At 40.3% G+C, this 24,236-nt stretch overlaps 1 protein-coding gene across 2 annotated transcripts in view; it reads left to right on the top strand.

Annotated features, from left to right (window-relative positions):
* The first annotated feature begins 286 nt into the window (after positions 1-286).
* si:ch211-191a24.3 (tensin-3) overlaps positions 287-24,236 on the top strand; it is a 53,592-nt gene continuing 29,642 nt past the window's right edge. The window contains exons 1-13 of one of the 2 annotated variants that reach the window (XM_031732423.2): positions 287-417; positions 4,912-5,085; positions 5,665-5,715; positions 5,799-5,921; positions 6,031-6,095; positions 7,532-7,615; positions 7,875-7,987; positions 8,855-8,915; positions 9,011-9,086; positions 9,585-9,714; positions 9,919-9,984; positions 15,434-15,538; positions 22,091-23,050. In XM_031732423.2, coding sequence (XP_031588283.1) covers positions 4,936-5,085; positions 5,665-5,715; positions 5,799-5,921; positions 6,031-6,095; positions 7,532-7,615; positions 7,875-7,987; positions 8,855-8,915; positions 9,011-9,086; positions 9,585-9,714; positions 9,919-9,984; positions 15,434-15,538; positions 22,091-23,050 — 1,984 coding nt within the window. In that variant the 5' untranslated portion in view covers positions 287-417; positions 4,912-4,935. Of the gene's footprint in view, positions 418-4,911; positions 5,086-5,664; positions 5,716-5,798; positions 5,922-6,030; positions 6,096-7,531; positions 7,616-7,874; positions 7,988-8,854; positions 8,916-9,010; positions 9,087-9,584; positions 9,715-9,918; positions 9,985-15,433; positions 15,539-22,090; positions 23,051-24,236 lie in introns of those variants that run through there. The other variant, XM_039600986.1, reaches the window with a different exon arrangement.

Raw genomic sequence — 24,236 nt, forward strand, 5'->3', positions numbered from 1 at the left:
TCCACTCTCTAGTTTAAAAAATGTGTATAGTTAACATTAAAATGTTGGGAGATTATACAGTAGATTTGAATAGAGTTACTCTGGAGTGCAGATAACTTAGAACAAACATTTTCGTCAGCTCCCATGTGTGTTGCTGGCTGTTTTTTTAAGAGTACTGCGATTGGATTGTTCCAGCTGTCTTTTTCGCAAACAGGGGTGGACACACAGTGAAGTCACACTGCAGTCCAACAGAGGGCAAAGTGCAAGCAGTGCTGTAACAGTGCAGTTTATCACGCTCTCTCTTGCTCTCCATTCCTCCCTCCTCCCACCTCCTGTGAAGTCTCCCTCACATACACACACACACACGCACATATGTACACAGACTTTCACTCATCAGGCTGTACATTTGACTTCTTGTTTGCAGCACCAGAGGCCGAGGTAAGCTTTTTCCTGTTCTCTCTTAACACGTTACAGTAAGTGTGCGGCAGTATTAACCAGCACCCTGCTTTCCCACTTGAAAGCTTTCCTTGAATGCCGGTGGCCTATGATGCTAGTCCAAATCACTTTAGTGGTAGCATGTGATGGATGGTAAATTCAAAACGGGGGGAGGGAGGGCTAGGATTACCAGTGAAAAATGTCTCCCACGCAGATGCAGAGATTAACCCACTGACACATTAAGACACTGAACCCCAGGAGACGTGTTTCCACTGGGCTTTAGTCCGTCTTAAGTCATTTAATCTTATATTAAGTCTTAAAATCTTGCCTACACTGCCAGTGGGGCTGTGATAATTGCACTCATTTCCAATGCTAATAACTTCCTTTGACAATTCCTTTGAGTGAAGTGACATGATTTTGATACAAATGTTGCTGCAGGATTCAATTCAGTGTATCTCTTGGTGGGGGTGGGGGAATGTGTAAGTGAATAAAGAATCTCTGTGGGGATCAGTTGGACTAAAGGGAGATTAGCTTAAAGCTCAGGACAAGGGGACTTTAATGGAGATCACAGGATTGGACAATAGATCCTGACCACCACAACCATGGTGGGACATCGCTGTCAATTTCACTTGTGGTATTTTGTGCAAACACTTTCAATTTCAAACAATCCATTTGGCTGAGTTAACAAATCAAACCCTGGCTCTGCTCCTTCTGCATTTAAGAGGGAAGTCTTTCGCTTGTGAAGAGAAAAATAGAGAAATAAAGATGGCTAATCCATTTTGAAATGCCTTCCTTTAAAAGGGGAAAGAGAGGCTGTAATTGGATGTGACCAGTTTGGGCTCCCTATGGCAACGTGTGTATATGCATGCGTGTGGTTAAGTCGCACACTTCCGTTTGTTTTGCTTCCACAGGCGGAGCGCGGACAAATTTAGATTGCAGCAGTCTTAAAACGTTGGAAAAACAGCCCAGAAATACATCATTGGAGAGCAGTCACTCATTAAGATTGTTTGCCCAACCCTGTCAGAAAAGGCTCACTCGAAAACAGCAGTGCAACAAGTCCAGTTCACAGACATTTAAGATTTAAACCACCATGCTGTATATGTATGCATGCATTATGAGGCAGACGGGTACCTGAGCACAGACGTGTAAAAGCCCCCCCTCCACCCCAGCCCCGCGTCTTTTTTGTGTGTGTAGTAGTTTGCAGTAGTTTAATGATTCTTGGTTACCTTTATGGCTGAGTAGTTGTTTTATCTCTTTATAGTAATTTTGTAACTCTATCTGATTTGTATCTCATTTTAAGCATTAGCTATCTCTTTTTAGTCCTTTTTTGTCTTTGTGTTGTTCTTTGTCTCTGTCTTTATGTTTTTGCATCTTCTCCCCTTGGTTTTTGGTACTCCGGCTTCCACCCACAGTAGAAAGACATGGAGTTAGTGGGGTTACGTTAATTGGTGACTCTGAATTTCCCATAGGTGTGAATGAGAATAGTCGTCTGTCTCTAGGTCTTGGCCCAGTAACAGGCTAGTGGTCTGTCCAGGGTGTACCCCACCTGTTGGCCTGTGGTACCTGAGATAGGCTGTAGCAGCCTATTGCTTCTCTTTAGTCGTTTTGTGTCTCTTTGGAGTCATTTTTGCATCAATGTCAGCTCATTTTGCATCTCTTTGCAATTTGTTCATGTCTGTTTGCACTTATTTTGCATCTCTCTGCTGTCATTTAGTGTCTCTTTGTAGCTGTCTAATCAGCTTCCAAACAAGAAAGGCAAACACTCATTTCAAAGAGAGACTGTTTGACTGTAGGTCCCTTGGACCTCAGGGCCAATTTCCAGTAGACCTGTTCAATAATTTATCTTTGGCACAGGTGGTACAGAGCTACACATTTGCACCATCCAGCTTTATGTTGAGGCTACAGTAAAGCTATCAGCTATCCTAGCATGTTAATTTCTTTGATTGTTGAAGAACTGTAGATTCTCAGGTTCAGCCTTGAGCAGCTTGTGATTTACAAATCCTGGTCCTTTGCCGATCTTTTTTGCTTACTACACTCAAAATTGGAGACAACATAATAAAAAAAGGTGTGTCATTCTCCAAAACATCCTGAAGACTTTTTTTTGACTCAGTTCTTGCACACACAACATAACTTAGAGCTAAAATTTGGGGTGCTAAATTAAAAAATTGTAGTTCCTTTAATGACGTAGGCTGCTGCTGAAGTAGATTATTCCAGTGTGTGAATGTGTGTGTGAATGGGTGGATGACTGAATGTGTAAAGCGCTTTGGTGTCCTTAGGGACTAGTAAAGCGCTATACAAATACAGGCCATTTACCATTTATTCCTGTATGTTGTTTCAATTACAATGACTGTCTCTGTTTACTTTGCTGTGGTCACACGGTCAAGATAAAAGCAGGTCAACCACTGCTCTTGTCACACTAATTTCTCTTCTACTGTGTGTGGGTATCACTCCTGTAGACATACATGGGCATGAATGTAAATTCCATGCTCCATATACTCATATAACCCCTCTGAAAACACAGAATTATCCGGATTTAAGAATGGGCAAAGAAATCACATTGTTTTGGATCTCAATTATATTGTGCGGAAAAACATCAGAAACTTTTTTTGAACAGAAGGCTAGATTAACCTATAGACTATCCAATGGATTTTAAAGGGTAGACCTTCTTTTTTCTTTGTTCTAATTTTAATATAATTTTGTATGTGCAGCTTTTCAGCTTAACTTTTCACACATTCACAACTGACAAACATATTATATATATAAACATATTATTTCCACTTTAAACCAACAGTCAAACGATACCTCTCTGGTATCGCTTTTAACATGTTTTTATATTTTTTTTGGTATTGTCCTGTTCGCTGCCCATTTTCGTTTTGTTGTGTCAGCTGCAGCACTGTTATAAACAAAATAAGGACATAACATAATTAGCATTGGGCTACTAACTAGCAAAATTACCCACCTATTCCTAGTAAATGTCAAGCTACAGTTCACCTCGCCATGTCTACATTTGGTGAACCCAACCTAGTATCACTATCTAATAGTTACTGAATTGTAAATATGACATGATAGTAGCCTTTTTTGTCGCTGTTGGACTTCTAGACATCTTGTGTTCCAAAGATAAAAAAGATCAAAATGGCCACTGTGACATGACCGTGTGGTTTGGGAAGATCCATTTTAAAGCCTTGAATTGAGCAGTTTCAAACTTTTAAATGAGAGGTGATGAGTTCTTACTATGAAACAGCACATTCATTGGTTGAGCATATCTAGGATGATTCTTCTCTGAAATTCTTGGAAATTCATGAAAATTGACATAATGTTCTCTCTTTGACCTGAAAGTAAGAGTAAAACCCATAAACTTAAAATATATACTGAGGTCATAGAAGATGGAAGCTGCCTTTTTGTAACTACAGGTTATATCCACTGGTGGCCATTTACAAGCCATTTCCATTTATCTTCAGTCTTAGCTCACGCTAGCTTAGCTTATGCTTAGCTAAGTCTTATACCAACTTCTAGCTTCTAAAGCAGTTTACACTTATGACAGTGGTCTTATCATGGGAATGCTGGTCTTTATCACTGTCAATAACTTTAAGTGATGAAGAATTCTATAACTTGTTACAATATTTGCATTAATGTGACAACATTTTGATATGTGACTTGCTGAGTTGTCAACATCATATATGGTCTAAAAATGGTGTCAAAAGTAAATATCTGAAACATGTTATTAAGGACAGAAAGCTACTTCTACATTTTATACTAATATTACATGTGTAATATAGTATGAATATTAGTTGCTGTCCACATAGTGAACTGTTAGTTAGCAAAAAGCATTTTTAGTAGTAAATCTCATCAGGTTCAAAACATTTATTTATACACTTGAAATAGATATCAACATGTTTAAAAACTCTAAGAGGTGCTACTGTCTTTCTAGAATTATCAATTTTAGTACCCACTTGTTCCTATTTTAAAGAGAAACTGAGTTAAATGACTGACTTTGTCAGCTAAATAACGGAACAGAAAACAAAGTAGCACAGCTAGTCAAAAAGTTCCTGCTGATATGACTATTCTTTTTTCGAAATATAGGGCCAGTAATGCTTAAAACTTAAAAAAAAGACCTCTGACAAGCTGTTCCAGTCATGAGACTGAAAACAGCTCAGTCACATTTTCCATGTCTTGTCAGAATCAGTGTTTTCAGGTTTAGTGCTGATGAGTAATGAGGTTAAGATTTGGTGTTTGTGGCTCATTGTTAACTCTTCTGTGGTCGCAAGATCAGTAAGGCTTCCAGTGACTAAGCTTTTGGTTGTCCATGACCTCACTTTGTTTTAGCAACACATCATGTAAAAAGGCTTTGTAAGACTGATCACACTTGAACTCAGTCCCCTGCTGTGTAAGCTGAAATGGGGAAGTGCAGCCGATGTGACACAAGCAAGTCTCACTTCTCTAAATCTTCTTTAGCTATTCTTTTTTTCACCCCCTGTATCACTACTTGGGTCTTTGCAGGCACCCGTGTGACTGAAACTAACTATGGAGGAAGCACATAGAATGGATCTGACCTACATCACTGAACGTATCATCACCATATACTCCCCTCCCGGGTGTCCAGAGAAGATCTATCTGCAGAACCTATGGGAGATTATTCCCATGCTGCAGTCCAAGCATGGACACAACTACATGGTGAGACAAGTAGATGAGATAGCAGAAGAATTTTATTTTTAAAGGTAACTGAAAAGCAAACCAAACTGATTCAGAGATTTCAGAGACAGTGACCTGCTTTTATAAAAAACAAATTAAATATCATTTAAACAATTATGAAGCTTCCCATTCGTACATTCAGTTGTTTTACTAATTTCTTTATTCCAAAACAATATGGAAAGCATCAAAACAACCACAAATAACAAATCAAATGCATACTATGAGAAACTTAAAACATTTTATTTAGTTTATCATTTTTTCTCATTAAACTCTTCCTTTCATTGTAGTATAATTTGTCTTATGTTTGGAAGTTTTTTTTCTGTCCTTAAATGACTTGATATGTTTTATAAGTTACATCTAGCTCTATATTAGGATATATATTATAAAAGTTCCTTACTTGACCTTGCTTCCCTAATCATTATTTTTCTCATACCTAGATGCACACATTCAGGTAACTGTAAGGTTAAATATTAGTTAATTGTTAGACCACAGAAAAATCTTGTATGCAACCAGCAGAAGTGATTTACTTATTTTATCTCATGCAAACAACCCTTTTTTCAGCTCATCAACCTCTCCCGGAAGCATGACACTCTGAGCAGAATCAACCACAAGGTAATTCTAATGCACTCAGTTTAAATGTCACTTTGTAAAACTGTAAGCAAGTACTGTAGCGCAAGCGGGGCTTTTTCCGTCAGGTTTTGGACACGGGATGGGTGGATCTCTTGGCTCCTAGCCTGGATCAGATCATCGGTGTGTGCACAGCGATAGAGAACTGGCTGAATGTCCATCCAAAGCATGTCCTCGTTTTACACTGCAGGGTAAACATCACTGTAATCACCGACACTGGCATGTACTCTAAAGGCATTCATGTAACGTACGTAAGCACCTAAACTTTATTTATCCTGATCTTTTGACTATCCCTAACAGGGAGGAAAAGGTCGACTTGGAGTTTTGGTGGCATCCTACATTCACTTCACCTCCATCTCAGCCAGGTAACACTGACTTTTTAAACAGCAGGGAAAGTTTCTGCTGTGCTGGATATTGGTTGTGCATAGGGACTAAATAACTGCACTGGCATTATGTAAAACAAAGCAATATCACATGGCTTAGGTCTCATCTTACACTAGTCTCCTTGGGGTGAAGTTAATATAAAGGGATCTAGATCACCCTAGTCATCATACTGGGTCCAGGCCATATTTGTTTGTAAAATGTAGCCTGCTATCAGTTTTCAAGGTTTTTCAAAGGAGTTCATCCTACAGCAAGATAATAGGCCAGGGGTGGGCAACTCCAGGCCTCGAGGGCCGGTGTCCTGCAGGTTTTAGATGTGTCCTTGATCCAACACAGCTGATTCAAATGGCTAAACAACCTCCTCAACATGTCCTGAAGTTCTTCAGAGGCCTGGTTGCCCAATCCTGGTCTAGGCTTTATATGAGAGAAGTGTTACACATCTCCAGGGCCAAACCTTAAGTTGGTTTTTGGATTAACTAGAGAGAAGGATGAAACTAAGCAGGTCTAAAACATTTTTGAGACCTTCTGCAACAGTGTTAGTATGAACCTTTTTTTTCATTTTGGTGTTTGGCTGCTGAACTCACTCACATCTTATGTTCTGAAATAAATCAAGAAACTATGCACAGATAGCTGGATCAATAAACTGTCTTTTAAAATGTGGGATCAGGCCTAAACACAGGCCTCTTTTCTTCTTGAGAGTATAACCTTAAATTTTGATACAGATATTAAAGTTTTGCAAAGGATTCATCCTAAATTCTCATAAAATGGACTTCTCAGAGTGATGCAAAAAGAATATTTTCATATGTTGTTGTGTCCAAAAAACCTTTCAGGCTCTGGACTTCCCATGTTGCTAATGTTATCTCTGATTACATCAAAGTGAAGGAAATGGAGCTGTGAAGTATTGCGCCAGTTGTGACATTTACTGCTGGACATGTTTGCAGATCAAAGAGTGCTGACTAAACAATAGACAGAGGGAATAGTGGCTGATCTGCTGCGTGTCTCCACCAGGCAAAGGGCAGCACGGCTGACAGCAGAGACTTTGAACTGTGATTATGTTTGATTTTTGGGCCGGGATCCTGTTTCTGTTGGACACCAGTGAATACATTTACACCGACTCTGAGCAAACACAAGAGCCTTCATAGCATCATCCTATAGCTTATGTGTGATTTTATGATCCACAGCTGAACTATTAAAATGATGTTCTTGTTTTGCCACATCTTATTATGGCATGTTGGGAAAGTTCAATTTGAGGCAAATCACAAAAAAGAAAATGCAGAAAAAGAGGAAACTTCAGTCACGTTGACAGTGCATGTGTTCCATACTTGAACAGCTCACTCTGATGTATATATATATATATATATATATATATACATCAACATGAAACACTAGAACATTATCTAAAAATGTGTCTGTCTCTCAGTGCAGACCTTTCCCTCGACCATTTCGCCATGAGGAGGTTCTACAATGACACGCTCTCTGCTCTTATGACCCCTTCACAGAAACGGTAAAGATTTGCATGACTGATTCCTGGAGGTCAAAGTTCAACTGTGGTTTAACTCTAAACCTCTGCTCTGTGACCAAAACATCTACCTTTTACCTCAGACCGCATGCTCATTGATCACCTGATTGACAGTTTTGTGAAACAGTTAACATAATAAAGCTACTGTGAACCAATGGAACCAGGGAATTCAGTGAAAATCTAACTATACTGTCTTCCATTTCTAATAATGTTATAGATACAGACTTTCTTTCTGCTTTTTCAGGTATGTATGGATGCTGGGCAGCATATTAAAAAGCAGACTAAAGATGTCCCCTTCTCCGTCTTTCCTGCTCTGTGTTGTTCTTTATAGTCTCCCCAAACTAAGACCAGATGGAGGTAAGCAGCACAAACAGTTTTGGCATTTTAGCTCATGCAATCTCGATTTTTTTTCTTTTTTTTTCAATTAGTTGTGACCATATATTTAACCCGGGATAGCTGGGCTAGCAAAGCACATTTGCTGTTCACTATAAGATTATGGGACGCAGATATTAGCTGATTAAAAACAGAGTTAAGACACACCCAAAAAAACTGAATGTATAACTCAACAAGGTAAACTTGTGCATTACTTTATGGCTTATTAAAATTAAAACAGGTGAGCTAAATAAACATTAAAAGTGAAAAGGTAGCCATAGAAATCAAAACCTTTTTTATACCAGTCTGTTTATTTCAGCCATTTTGACATGAAAATCTATGGATTTTTTGTTTTGGAGCGAGCCTCAAGTGGTTATTTCACCAACTGCAGTTTGTGGCATTTCCTTGCAAAGGAGAGGAAGGAGAGCTGTGATTTGAGCCTTTATGAGCCTAGCAAGATACCCATTGTTTTAATCTAGAGATCCTCAACACCTCGATCAGATCTTTACACATAACATGACACAATTTCAAAATTCAGCAAGGTAGTGAAAACCAAGGCCTTGCATGTTATTGTAACAGAAAATGAAAAAAATTTGGTAAATGGATTCTTAGGGTTCTCTGAGTGTTCCTAGTGTAAGGCTGTGTGCCCAGCCTGTACACCAAAGACTGCTGCTGTCCACTGTCCACTGTGAAGTGCTTGAAAAGTGACGGTCTAAGTCTTTACCTTGCTATATAAAGTGCCTTGGAGTCACTGTTTTTGTGAACTTGCTTTATCTGTCTATCTTTAGTCAAAGTTTTCTTAAACTACCCTATTTAACTTGAATTATAATATCTCTGTTGATGTTGTCTCAGGATGTTTCCTGTTCCTGAGGGTCTACCAAAGTCTACAAGCTGTTTGCACGTCTCCAATTTAGTAAGAAATACATAATTTACACACAGTAAACACAGTAACCGCGGAGCTTACATAAAGCATAAGGTACTAATATGTGCATCTCATGTTCATCTCAGCCATGTTAATGCAGCTGAGACAGATCGCCTCTACATTGTGCTTCAGCCAGCCCAGCTGCTCAAAGGGGACATCATGGTGAGTTGTGATACTCTGTATGTCTTGATTTTTATCAGCTAACTGATGAGCAGATGTTTACACAAGAGTAAGAAGCTATTGTTTAACTCTGTAAACAATTTTTTGAACATGTGGACTGATTTTTGAATATATAACCCCATATCTAACCCCTCCGGCACTACTACTACTACTACTAATAATAAACATTTCTGTAATTGGAGGACACATCTGTGTTGCATTAGTTGAGTATTACACTTGCAGTTATATGTATTTATACGGCTTTAATGGTTTGTGCATCTGCATGTATGCATGAGTGTATATTTTTTTACTTGAGCACCAACAGGACAAGTTAAACAGAATTGACCATTCTGTCTAATGCCAGACCCAAACCTATCTTTGTTTTAATCTGCCTAAATTTTAAATGTAACTTGTAAAAAACTCTTTACAAAAAAAAAAAAAAAGAGCAGTCATGTTTTATTTTTTATTTGTTTTTATTATCGTCTCATTGTCTGTTTGTAGGTGGTTTGTTATGACAAAAACAGCCGGTCAGCCAGTCGTCAGGTTGTCTTCCGGCTCCAGTTTCATATGGGCCTTATATCTGGACACACCCTCACTTTTTCAAAGGCGGACCTTGACTGTGCCAGAGAAGGTATTTATGACCTGCTACCTCAGCCTACACACTGCCAGGTGCTGACTTAGTGCCGCACCACTATCAAGCTTAATCAGTAACTGATAAATCTATCAGTCTAACGCTGGAACCATATCAGCTCCGCAGGTGTGAAGGACACATGGAAATATGCACAGAATGCCAAGTTAACTGTCCAGCTCTCTGATCTCTCCCTTAACATTCCAGATGCCCGGTTCCCAGAAGATGGAAAAGTAGAGCTGCTATTCTCTGAAAGTCCTGAAAAAATTGCAGGTAGGCTGTCTCTCACAAAAAACTTTCCTTTGATGTGTTCTTCAGTAAAGCTTGTATATGCATAATCATAATTCTGGTTAAAATATGATACAGGTGTTACAGTTTCTGGTGGATATTAAGAATTCTCCTTGAGCCAGCTAAAGTCTTTTGATCTTGTTTAGAAACATAAAACATTTTTATATACCCCACCACTCATTAAAAGCAGATTGTTTGGCAGCTGCCATTTGTAGAATAACTGCAGTACTGTTCAAAACTCTTGATCCACTCCTCATTTCTTTATATTTTTCTATGAAATAGAAAAAAAGATACAGCACTTTATTGAAATATTTGCACAAGTATGGAAATACAGGATATAAGGAAAAAACTGAGTTTGTGCAATTCTAATAAGCTTGAAAATCAATATTTGCTATGACAGCTTATTCTTCAACACAGCCTGAGCTCTCTTAGGCAAGGTTGGGTGTAATTTCTTAAGTAGTCTCAAGGAATAGTTATCCTCTTCAAGGACATTCAAAGCTCTTCTTTGAATGTTGGCTAACTTTTGTTCTGTTCTCTGTCGAGATGAGCCCACACTGCTTCGATAATGTGGAAATACATTATCGAAGCAGTGCGGGGAGGCCAGTCTGGGGAGGCCAGTTCATGATTGAGAATATTCCGTTTTTCTATCCAGGTATGCTTTTACTCCACTGGCAGTGTGTTTGGTATCATTGTTGTGCTGAAAAACTAAGCTGTTGCCAATCAGATGCTTTTCACATGATACTGGATGGTTGATCAAAAACAGCTGGTGCTTTTCTGTTTTCATATTTCCATCGGTGTTGTCAGAATCTTCAACACCACTGGCTGAAATGCAGCTCCAAACCATGACAGAGCCTCCACCAATGAATCAGACTTTCTTCTAAAAACGTTCTAAGGCTTTCAGATGCCTGGAAAACTATTACTCTAGAGCACTTTGGCTCCTTGGAAGGAAAATATAAACCAAGATAGAATGTACTGTATCTTAAAAGAAATGTATTTGCAGGTCTCAAGCAAAAGATTTCTTGTATGTCTGTGTAGGTTCTCAGTCATCCAGCTCATCGTAGTCTAAGGAGCTTGGAAAGAAAAAGCGTCTGGACTTCATTAAGTTGCTTGAAGATGTTTCACCTCTCATCCGAGAAGCTTCTTCAGTTCTAGGGTCAAATGGTCAGCAAAGATGCACAGAAAAGAAGATCAGACACCAACTAGGGAGGTTAAGAAAGACAAACGCAACAACATTGTCATCCCCTATGTAGCTGGTGTATCAGAAAAACTCAGGAGAGTTTTCTCCAAGCACGACATTCCAGTGTATTTCAGGCCCAGCACCACACTCAGACAGAAACTGGTTCATCCCAAAGACAAAACTCCTAAACACAAACTTAACGATGTAGTGTATGCTGTACAGTGCAGCGAGGAATGCCCAGACCTCTACATCGGAGAGACCAAACAGCCACTTCACAAACGCATGGCACAACATAGAAGAGCCACATCCACGGGACAAGACTCAGCAGTCCATCTGCATCTAAAGGATAAAGGTCACTCTTTCGAGGATGCTAATGTTCACATTTTGGACAGAGAGGACAGATGGTTTGAAAGGGGAGTAAAAGAAGCCATTTATGTCCACTGTGAGTGACCATCTTTGAACAGAGGTGGTGGTTTACGACACCAACTGTCTGCCATCTATAATCCAGTTTTGAGATCCCTTCCCAGACGCATTAACACCCACTCACATCCTGGGCCTGTTGACCTCAGGAAATCACATGATAGGGTGGGGCTAGGTTTCACAATGAGCTCTCCCGAAACCTTGGCTGATTGTGACCTACACCCATTTTCATACCTTGGCTCATGTGATTAGGTAGAGGATCATCAGGGGATCCATTGTCCCTCTCAGTGGGTTACCCCCAAAGAGCTTAAATCTGGGACTCTCCACCATTTGACCTTAGAACTGAAGAAGCTTCTTGGATGAGAGGTGAAACGTCTTCAAGCAACTTAAAGGAGTCCAGATGCTTTTTCTTTCCAAGCTCCTTAGACCAAAAGATTTCTTCTTCATATAAGACTTGATTTGACTCACGAATGTACCAGTGCCAAGTTAACGCTGCATGACAGTTGTCCTAGAAGAGCATAGACATAGTGGGTCAGTACCGCACATGGGTATTCGTGTCAGGGTAGAAAGAGATTACTCATATGAAAGCATTAGTCAGACGCAGATTCCTAGAAGTCAAGCATACTGTTAGATCAAGTCAAGTCAAGCTCACCTGCACTGATTTAATTGCCAAACCACATTTGTTTTTTGTTTTTTTTATTTTTGGCTCAGCTTGTACCCTTGCAGTCTTTTAAATCTCACTGGCCGATGGAGAAAGAGAGATGAAATATTTGGTGTCTTACAGAAACAGAGGAAGTTTTTTTGTTTTTTTAAATGGTATTTGATTGCAGTCTCTTTCACAGGCATTTATAATTCAGGTCACAGAACACACTGCGTATCATCACACTAACTATGAGAAAATATGTCCTGTTACTCTTTAAATGAGTAATAACACAATAAGATACAGAAAAGATTAGATTAGATTGTTAATGCCAGATCCAGAGTCAGTGTTCTTTAATGTTATCAGTCTTGGAGTCATTACTCCAAATAAGTAGCACATTACACATTAGTTATTATTTACTAATTATTACTTACTAATGTGTAATTATGTGTTAAATTATTCAGTTACTTCCTGGAGAAAGTCATTTCTTACACTACTTTAGTGTTATTCTCTAACAGGACATGAAATGCACTGTTGTATAATTATTAGCTAACAGTACAAAAGTTATGCTAGAGTCCCACACACTGACACAAATCTCTATCCCGAGGACGAGGAGGCACAAGGTCTTTCTTTTAGTGTTTATATATCAACACAAAACCCAACAGCAAAGTTGAAAAGCAGCACAGAGAGCACTTCACAGCCATCCTCACATCGACTGTACTGGAAATGGAGGCTACAAAGTCCTACTGCGACCTGTTACCTGTTCAAGTTTAGGCGATAGCTGGGGTCTGGGGTCAGCATACAACTTGAATTAAATTGATAATCCAAAAAAATGAAACATATACTTTTTTCATATATTACCAATAAAAGTAATAAAATAGTGGAAATTTACAACGAACATATTGATGAGAGTTTCCATGTTAAGTTAGATGGTAACTCTGTATTTACATTTTTAATGTTTGAATTACTAAAAATGAGTAATCTTTGTATTGATTGTGCATTTTGTTGTGTAACAGCTCTTTGCTTTTGTATGTGTTTGTGAGCTGTCATGAAGTGTGGAATCAGAAGAATGCAAATGCGATACTCGGTAACCAGCAGATTAAACCGAAAACTAACCTTTAATTAAGTCTGTGATACAGTAAAGCAAATGTCCACAGAGGGAAAAGTCAAAATCCAAAATTCTGCAGAGAACAGGGAGCAGATGAGGAGAGCTTAACAAATGATCTGAAAAAGAACAACAGAAATTGGCTATAAATACACACTTAAAGGAACCAGGCAGGGTTGAAATTAATCAAGACGGTGATGCGAAAGAATCAAAAATGCAAGACAGAAGACTACCTGAATAAAAGAGGAAGTGAGAAACAACAACTGAAATAGAGATAGACAGAGACAAGAACTTTATAGAATTAATAACCTGAAGGCCCACACAGAAAAGCACTGAGGGAACAACTTAAACAACTTAAACTCTATCATAAGGACTACATAAAATTTATACTTCCAAGGGTTCCTGCAAAATCTCATGGTGATGGTGATGGTGATGATAAAACAAGACACTTAGACAAGTATTGCAACCAGATATACAACACGCCTACTTGTAACCTGCTTGATTGTTGTGCAGCTGTCAATGCTGTATAGATAACCTTTTAGAGTTTTCATTTTCAGTTTTTCAAGCATCAGCGCTGCCAGCCAAACAAACCATGTTTAGTCCTTTGCTCCAGAGCTGCAGTTAGCTAGTCAAATCACGTTATAAATATGTTCCAAGAGGAAATGAAGAAGAAAATGAGCTCTGTGCTGTGCTGTACGGTTAGTAAAGGATAGCTAGCTTAGCTCATGCTAATGGCTCAAAACTCAAAATCAAAACTATGCTGGGTCTTTTTTTGGATGTTCCTATGGCAATCATGGCAGCAATGATATGCCCCAAAATGTCACTTATCACACCCATCTTTAAGCACTGAAATATGTTAAATATATCTTAACTTCAGTTAGCTTGGCTTACAGACTGGTCAGTCAACAACCTAATGGCAACATTTGGACTTTGTTAAAAATGGTTTTCAGTTATGGCTCTCCAGGTTTTCTTTGGATTTTGGCCACTTTTCTATTAATTTTAAGTGAAAACAAGTGGCAACAGGTCCTTTTGAGTAATGAATCCAAATTTGCAATTCAGGTTCATGACAGTGACCCCAAAGACACTGCCAGTGCAGTAAAAGCATACCTGGATAGAAAATCACCCAATGCAACACTGTCGATCATAGATTGGCCTCCCCAGAGCCTGGACCTCAACATTATCACTTGAAAGTGAAGCAAAGATCCAAAGAAGAGCTTAGTAATGCCCTTCAAGATGCCCGGAGAACTACTCCAGAGACTACTTAACAAAATTATACCAAAGCTTGCCTAAGACAGTTCAGACTGTGTTGAAGAGTAAAGATTTTATACAATATCTTATACTGACTTTTATTTAGGGCGGTTAGGTCAGTTGATTATTCTAAATTGGCCATAGGAGTGAATGTGAGTATGAACTGTTTTTGTTTCTCTCCGATACCCCTCAGATATTCTGACTTTTATTTTCCTGTTTGGTGAAAACCCTTGAAAAATGCAAACATGTTGCCTCTCTAATAGATGCAACAAGACTATATTCATATTATTTGGATTAAAAAGGCTGCACCAGGCTTCAGTGTGTTTTTAATTCAAGCAGACAAGACAGGAATCAAACTGAAGAATAACACACTCTGACACATTGCCTGTGAATGAAATGTTCGGTCAGCCAGGTGGGGGCAGTGTTGGACACCACACCGGCCAAACTGGCCATCATCAACTGTAGTCACACTCCTTTCCTCTCAACAGGAAGCAATACACAGAGTTATCACACACACACACACACACACACACACACACACACACACACACACACACACACACACACACACACACACACACATCTGACAGGAATTCAGATTGTAGATACTGTGCACACAGGAAATACATACAGCCGGACTCACAAACACACACATCCAGACACACACAGATCTTAATGAGCTGATAGAAATCAGAGTCAAACCCCAAAAAAGGCTCACAGCAATATTTGAATCAGATTTGCTGCAGGATCGGCTGTTGGGGATTTGCCCTAACACCAGTGTTTGAGTTTGTGTGTCTTGTTGTTATTTCACTGACTCCTGACCAGCGCTGTTTGTCATGTGCAGGCAGAGAGCTGTGGCACAATGGACGGTCTGTGACAGTGGACTATGACACCTTGGACCCTTTGGTTAGACGAGACTCTTATCAGGACACATCTTGTCTAGAAACAGGTGAGGTGTATTTTAATATTTCCTAATCAGAAATCCCCCACATTCTTCTCCTTCTTTCAGTTTCTTTTCCTGTTTTTTGGAATTTCTGTACTTCCTCTGAATTTATTATTAGCCAGGGTTGAACAGGATAACATTTTATCTGAATTTTTGGGAGATAGATTAACTTGTCTTCACTGCTTTAACATAGTATATATAAATAAAACAAGAAAAAACAATAAAGCTATGTCTGTGATAGAGAAACGGTCGCAAAATAAAAGTAAAAATAAATACTTTTAAAAAAAGGTTACACATATCTAAGCAGGTAGTGAACCAGTAAAGATGCAGTTTCCATATGGGCACACAGATAGCTTTACTACCTGCTTTACAGCCACCCTGTCCAATGTTACAAAATCTAGGATTACATTATCCCTCTATATTGTGCTCATGTTCACACAAAGGCTTTTGGTGAAATAAAGCAGACCAGTCTAAAGCATAAAAAATATCTGGGTTAACTTTGTCCAAAGTGGGAATTTGTGATTTATGTTATTCACCCATTCACACACCTTTTTACAAGCCCTTGTTTCTACACCCAAGTAGAGCATTCACACTCCACAGCAGCAGAGAGTGCTTAGGGGTTCAGTATTTTGCTTTGGGACACTTCGGCAGGTAGACTGGAGCAGCCAATGATCAAACCACCAACCTTCTGATTAGTAGATAACCTGCTCTACCTCCTAAATGCAGCCACACCAATAGCAATAACAAAGACTGTAAAGAATATTTTGCGTTGAAAAACAAATGTAAAATAAAGCTTACAATTGGTGAAATAACCCTTTACTAGAGCAAGCATCATAGTCATGTTCAAGTAGCCTAATAGTAGGGAAGGACACAGTTGATGTGTCACTGCAGTTTAATTTTTTTGTTTTATTGACTGGAGATTATTATTTCATTCACCATCACAAACCCAGACTTTTAAGTTATAGCATGTGCTATTCCAACTCTTTTAAGCTTTCTCCATGCCATTTCATGTGATTTCTGCATTATTATACTGAGCATAGAAAAGCAAATAGAAGCACTGGGTTAGCTAAAGCATAAGGCTCAAGAACTGTAGATGTAGAGAAGAAATCAGAGCTAATTTTGAGTTTTTAAAAAGTGATTGCAGTGCCTCCATAGTCAAGCAGAGTTAAGCCAGCTTCCCTCGACAGCAGCCAACTGCAGCCACAATTACAGCTACTAACAGTAATTTAAAGCAGCATGCAGGTATCTGAGGAGCTTTATAAAAATATCCTGTTTGAGATTAAGCGAAATTGATCACTTTCATTTAATGTTTTTTTTTTAAGTAATGTCCAATGTTAGATTTCACTGGGCGGGGACTGTGACCTTGTTATCCAAATGGAATGGTGTAACTTTGTGTTGTTACTTTTTTAAAAGAAAACTTCTCTGACTTTGATGAACTCCCCTTCAATATTAGCTTCTTTTCCATCTCCAGTTTTTAACATAGCCCATACTCTTAAATTGTGTCCTTGTAATCCTTTTATGGCTATTTGCGCCTCTACCATGTGAGCTGAATCTTCTACAGAATTGAGACCCGTGAGGTTTATCTTTTGAAACTGTAGGGAGTCCAAGGGAGTGGGGCAGCAAATCTCCACTCAGTCCCTTCAATGTGCTCTCACCTAGTTGTTTCCCCCTGTATGCCATATTGCTGCCGAGAGCCTTTTCCCCAAGGGACCAATGTATGGTGCCCTGCTTTGTTGATATGAAAAATAAGGAGAAGAATGTTGCTGTCCCCACTCCAAACCTGTTGTGCTGCCTTTGGACTAGAAAGGTCTTTTGTTGACACTTGCTGAAAACTACTGGAATATTCCAGAGATACTCTTTAAATAATATTTATGTCAATTTGAAAGAGAAGGTGATGTTTGCTGTCTGAAGGTTGTGCTGAAAATGCAATAAAGTGGTCCAAGGAACATAGTTCTTCCAAGCAATCTGGAGATGGAAGAGACCATGCCCGCCAATTTTGCATCAAGCATATCTTTTGCTTTTAAGGTCCAATCCCAGAATTTTTTATAAGGTGATGATATGTCAAATATTTGTGTATCTGTGTGTTTTGTAGCTTTTTTGGTAACCTTTCCATTACAGTACCTTTGGCTGTTATGTAGTAGTTAATACCCTTAGATCCCCGAGATTGTCTGTTTGGCCTTTGCTGTAACCAGTCTTGTGGGTAATTGCCTGGTCATCAGTGTGACAGCTTACAACTGTTGTGGTCACAAAGGCCTCTTTGACATTCCTGGGAATGGGTGTAATACCAATCTTTGAGAGCGCAGCCAGACCAGAGCTGTGTGTTTTGGAGGCGGTTGTGGGTTTTTAAATTTTTTTTATATGAAGTTACCTTTAGGTGGAATAAATGTTCACACACAGGAAATAAACAATACAAAACAAGACCTCAAAATCGAGACAGCTGAAACAATCACTTGTAAGTGGAAGGTTAAGGTTTTGGTTCCAGCTGTTTTATGCCATTGCTAAACCTGCCCATGGTCAGCCATGTAATTTAGATAGAGCTTTTACAAGCAGCATGTAAACACACACGCTCACATGAATGCAAACAAATAGCCATTACACGTTGCACATAAGCGTAATGAAGGTGCAATGCCGGTTAGCAGCACAGACACTTGCAAGAACATTGTTCTCAATCGCAGGTGGTTCTGCTTTGCCCTCCCACATACTCCTCCCCACTTCATCTCCTCACCTTCTTGTACTCTCTCCCTTCCTCTTGTCCCCTTTATCTAATCTCCTATCTCACTCTTTCTACCTTCAAGTTCAAGTTGCAGGTTGCAATTTGTCCAAATTGTCCCCATCCCCCTTTTCCAGACAATCTCTCCAAAGCCCGCCTCCATGTTTACATTCCCCTCTCCATATTTGGAGAGCTCAAGGTCCTTATGCTTTGTTTGCTTTTTGTTATTGTTTTTTTGGTGTGTGTTTTTTTTTCCCCTTGAAAGTGCAATATGTGTGTTGTACACACTTTTCCACCTGTGTGTGTGTGTTTGTGTGTGTGTGTGTGTGTGTCTAGTGAATGATCCACCCTTCATTTTCCTTTCTCTCCAGTTTCCCCTTTGGACATAAAAATGCATGAGTGCACTCTCTCTCTGCCTACCTGTCGCAGCCTGGACAGGATGCAGGGGGGAGGGCAAAAAAAAGGAGGCTAAGCAGAGCGAATTACGTGTTGACGGCAAAGGCGGGGATTCATAGTGCAGGGACTGAGTGCAAGAGTGACATGAGAGAGGGGAAAGAGAGAGTAGGAGGGGGGACACTGGAGAGCTCTTAGCACCTTAAGAGAAAGAATGTTCTTTGCTTGTCTTCGTGTGGCAGCCTGAGAGACAGTGAGGACGACAAACACTGGAAGAAGAAGAGAAGCTAGCCTAAATCTTTTTTCACTTTGCTTTCACTTCCATCCTTTTCATTCTACCCTCGTCCATGTGTCTCTTTCCATTCTGCTTGTCATCTGTTCCTCTTTTCCTCTTTCTGTGACTCCGGAGGTTAGACTTGAGCAAAGCATTTCCATCCTGTTTCTAGTCTGCAGTGGGGCCAGTGAAAGTTTACTCCTAGCAGTCGAAAAAGTAAGCTCGACTTCATTTATTTATTTATTTACTTCTATTAAAGTGATGAAGTTCTGTAAACTGTGGAGTTATGCAGCATGTTTGGGAACTTTGTGCATCTCTCTGTGAGAGAGCTATTAGACCAGCTGTGAGGGTTTACCATGCATGTCTGGTATTTGAGTTTTATTGCCTCTCTGGACTTAAGAGGCTATCCTCATACAGCTCTGGTATGCACTGTACGTATTGTTGTATTTACTATACAGGGCAGTCCTGTCGAAGTGCAGCAACCTGTTTTGGAAAATAAGTTGCTCTTTTAGTCATACAGTACTGTTTAGTTTTCTGTGTTTCACGGATACAATTTGCAGATATTTTCATTTGGTCTATAACAATGTCAAACACCGAGCTTACTGTCATATGATATACAGTGTTTAACAAATGTATTGGACTGCTTTTATGTTCTAACCATAAATACTTTATACATAAAAGTATGTTTAAAGTATTGAAAAAATAATATGATGCTATATTATATGTTTCAGTGGTTAATCCACCAGCATGGATAAGCTCTTAAATCAAAATAATATTTTTAATGCTAAAATAAAACTATCAGTAATGATTGTTACACTGAATTACACTCATTCTGTATCGCAAAGCACTCTTTTGTTGTGAAAAGCGCTACCTGAATGAACCTTACTTACCTAATTTGTGACTTCTCAGCAAAGTATAAAAACATGAATTCGGTCATTATTAGTTTTACACAGGTTTTCAACAGATTTCTAACATATTTGTTTTTTGTTGTTTTTATGACAGGTGGTCTAATGAATTTGTTAAGCACCGTATATGACAAAAATGAGCAATTTGTCCCATTTCTAAAGCTATATCTAAATAAACTAGTTCCAACTAGTTTATTTAGAAATTGCAGCAAGACAAATACATTATCTTGTTGCTACACCCAGTTAAAGGATAGAAAAGCTGTGTGCGTGACCATGCTATCGGTTGTATCTGACCCAAGGTAGACGTCTATGAAAGACACGTCCTTTGTGTGACACATCTACCAGCAAACACAAAGGGGCTCTGTGTTATCTCCATGGAGTGTGTCTGGCGTAATGAATCATGTACAGTAGTTGTGCAGGCACAGAATCCCAGGTAGCAGGAATATGTTCAATTACAAAGTGCTGTTTTCAGCTTTAAATACAGTTTTCCGATTGCAGCTTTGACCATTTTACACTGAAACATCTCATCTGTGTGCTGCTGACGTAATACAGTTTAGCAATTTGTTTTTTTTTAAGAAAAAAAATCTGCTTCAAAAGAGGTAATTAGCCAGTTGTCTGTTGTACTCTCCTGTAATGGCAGTTAAACGTTAAGAACTCCAGTGGCATAAAAAAATCAGAAATATGAATGCCATATTATCTCTGACTAAACTACTTTCTATTTTATTTTACTTAAAAAATTGATGGCACCCCTGGCGTCGTTGCCCACCTCTCAATTTTAAATACATGTAGACATTGAGGGCTAGCAGGAGGGGCTATACGCTTACCTGCTGCTCTGGCAGGTGGCTCCATGCCCTCCTGGGTTTTAAATGCACCTTAGAACACACATACATCAACAGTACATATGAGCGGGTGGAGGGAGGTTTGGAGTCTTCCTACACCCCCGTTCTCTGCGGCCTGCTGGAGCAGGGGGGCTAGGAGGAGGAGTTGGCCGTCCGACTGGGGTCTGGTGTATGGGGCCTCCCTGCTGCTGCGGAGTCGGGGCGGTCTGCTTCTCCCCACCGCAGGGAAAAGGGTTACACCACCTGAGTCTGGGTGCAGTTTCCCCCTCCAGGGGCAAGGGTACCTAGACTCGGGGCTTAGAGTACGCTTGGGGAGTGTGATTGTGTGTACAGCGTCTCTCTATGTCTGTCTCCATGTTGGGTGAGTGTTGAGCAATTGTATATGAGAGCATGAGGGTGGGAATAGATGTTTGTATCTGTGTGTGCCTGTTTGTCTGTGTCTATATGTCAGGTTGGGTATCAGACGCCACCTCTCTGGGGACATCTCAGGCCCTCCAAGGTTTGAGGCCCATCTCCCCACCACTCCCCCTGCCAGTGGCGGACGCCCTCAGACATCGGTGCGTTGGTGGTTCTCTGTCTCCGGGGTGGGCGCCCAGGTACCCACCGGCTCACTCCTTGGCGGCTGCTTATTGGGGCCTGGAGCCTGGGGCTCGCTCGGGCCACGCCGGGATGGGGTGCCCTCGGCCTCACGGCCCGGGGCTCGCCACTCAGGCACAGCTGGCTGCCGGCGGAGCTCACGGGCACGTCACTGCAACCCCCTGGCTTCTGCTCGCGGCTGCTGAGTGACCCCTCATCTGGGACTCTCCTCAGCTCTTTCTGGGATAGCGCGGCTGCCCTCTGTTGGTCTTCCTTGGTCTCTTGTGTTCTGGGGGCCTCTGGATGTCTGGAGTCTTGATCTCCTCCATACCTGCTTCATGCCCTGGAGGTCGGGGCAGTGGCCCCCCACACCCTCTAGCAGATCATTACATGAAGGAACCTTTTAAAAACAAGCGCGTTCATGCTCACAGGTGTACACACGGGTGATCACACACACAAACTACACCCTTTTTGGCTCCTACCTCAAAGCACACTGTGCGCTGTCGATCTCACGTGCTGCACAATAATGTTTAATATTTAGTATTTACTGTCATATTCCCATATATCATTGTGATCTTGTTTATTACTCTCGTTTTCTTCTGCTTGCTTTCTTCTTTCTTTCTCAACAGGTGATCCAGGTGATCGATATATGTATTTTTTGTCTGCTTATTCTGTTGGTTTTTGTTTTTTGCCCTTTTTCCCCGTCCCTCTTCTCAGGTTTTTTTTCTTTCCCTCTTTCTTTCTCCACGTTCTCTCCTCCAGTCAAGTCTGTCCCGTATTCAGCAAGTGAAAATAAAATAAACAATAAAAAAAAATAAAAAAAAAAAATTGATGGCATAATTCTGTTTTATGTACCCACAGCTCCCCCCCATGCCCTGGACCCTGGAAACATTGTTTTGAGTGGCAGAGAGAGGAAGACGAGCAGTGAGGAAGGAGCTTCATTCCCTTTAACTACCCACAGTCGTAGTTGCAGTGACCGAGCTCCGTCTGCCAGCAGTGATTCAGGCTTGTCTGTTGCCTCACAGGGGCTGACTGGAGCCAGACTGAAGAGAGAAGCCAACCAGGACAAGTGCACCCAAGCAGGGAAGCTGGTCTCTGAGGTGGACTTTGAGCTTCCTCAGCCTCTTCAGGAAGTCATGACTGAGCTGGCTTCAATTAGTGGAAGAAAGGAGGAGATAGCTAGAGATGAGTCTGGATTGGGACACACAATCAATGGAGAGGCTTCGTCCAGCGAGAGGGAGACTGACATATTGGATGATGAGGATGAAGCAGACAGTGGTGCAGTTCCTACTCTAGACATTCCGAGCTCAAGTAGTATTTGCTCCCTCTCGTCCGAAAATCTGCCCAAAACTCAGAATCTAGCCCAAAGTGAGTACTTGATGCACTCCTGGGTACAGCAGCAACAAAAGGCTGCTGTCAGTGAGAACTTCATTACAGTTGATGGGGATGGGAAGTCGAGCAGGATGAAGAAAGGGAGGCCACCACCTCTGGCTTCATCTCTGGCTGCTCCAGACACTCCACCTCGAGGACTCAGCAGCAGGGAAGCAGTGCAGAGAGGGCTGGTCCATGAGAATGATGCACATATCACAGATAGAACACAGAACATACACTCTGCTAATACCACACAAATGTCATCTTGTCAAGAAGAGGAACTAGCGTCCTTATCCACAGACATTGATGAGTCCATAGAGCAGCTCAATCAGCTGATTCTGGATTTGGATCCCACCTTTGTTCCTGTTCCTACCTGCTGTTCCCCTTTAACTCGCTCTGCTTCCCTACACAGCAATGGCCTCAGCCACAAGGGAAGAACTCATCAGTCAGGTAAAAGCAAACACAATGCATGGCACATCAGCTATTACACGTATTACATCAATCAAATTTTTAGAGGTTGAAATTTGTGTGTTGGAGTGAAAGACCACCACACAGTTGTAACTATGTTCCCCTTAAGATTAAGTTTAATACATTCTGTAAGCAAATAAATGGAAATTCCACTTATTGTACACATGGAAGTGTGGCGAATACTAAATATTGATTAGCATCAGCGTTGACTTTAACCTTAACATCTAACCTGATTAGAATAGGTGATTTTATAAAATTGTTCTCCAGATTCTTGGCAATTAGAGGACAAATGATGGACATCAGAATGATGGACAAAAACAATTTTAAAAAAGCCAGATGTAGCAAATACGGTACACATTCATACCACTGTAGGAAAAAAACACACCTGTGCCAATTACTTGTGGACAGATGAAACTTGTATTTTATATATCGTTAAGCTCAGTTCAGTCTGAACACATGGAAGCTTTTATAACCCTGCCTGCAGGGCCGATGCACTCTTTGGTTGTGAGCTACAGCTGCATTTCTTACAGAAGGTGTGTTTGTAAGTGTATTTCCTGAGAAGGAGGAAGCATTTGAGTAAACAGCCTTACATACTCTTACTATGTAAGCAGTGTAAAATCAGGCCCTCACTGCTTGCTATGCAATGATGTGTTTGCCCTCCAGTCTGTCTTATTTTGAATGGAAATATACAGAGGCAGAAATAAAAGGTTACATAAATAAGGTATGTGTGGTAACAGACATACTGGACCTCTTGCCAGTGAAAGGAATCGAAACAATCCTTTTTCATAATTTAATTTTATCAAAATTCAGTCGGGAAATCAGATGCTCTTGGATAAAGTTAAGATATTATACATTTGTTAGCAGACAGTTTAGTCTTATTGCAGATTTAGGACTAAGGTTTACTGATTTACTTGTTGTTAAATAGTTACAGACTTTGATGTGGCCCTATCCCCACAGGTTAACTCAGCAGACTACTTGATGGGTGCGTAAGTTTTGATTGGGTTGTTTATATCTGGCATGCTTAACTCTAAAATCTTTGTGTAACGCAATTGAAAGTGGTTGCACAGAGGTTGAACGTGCAACACCCTCGACCGCTAGGTGAGCAGATGGTTGCCGCAATTACTTGCAATCAGTCACTGAATGGGAAATAATTCAATGCAATCACTGG

Source organism: Oreochromis aureus, linkage group 17 (genome assembly GCF_013358895.1).
Source record: "Oreochromis aureus strain Israel breed Guangdong linkage group 17, ZZ_aureus, whole genome shotgun sequence".
NCBI classification, from domain to species: Eukaryota; Metazoa; Chordata; class Actinopteri; order Cichliformes; family Cichlidae; genus Oreochromis; species Oreochromis aureus.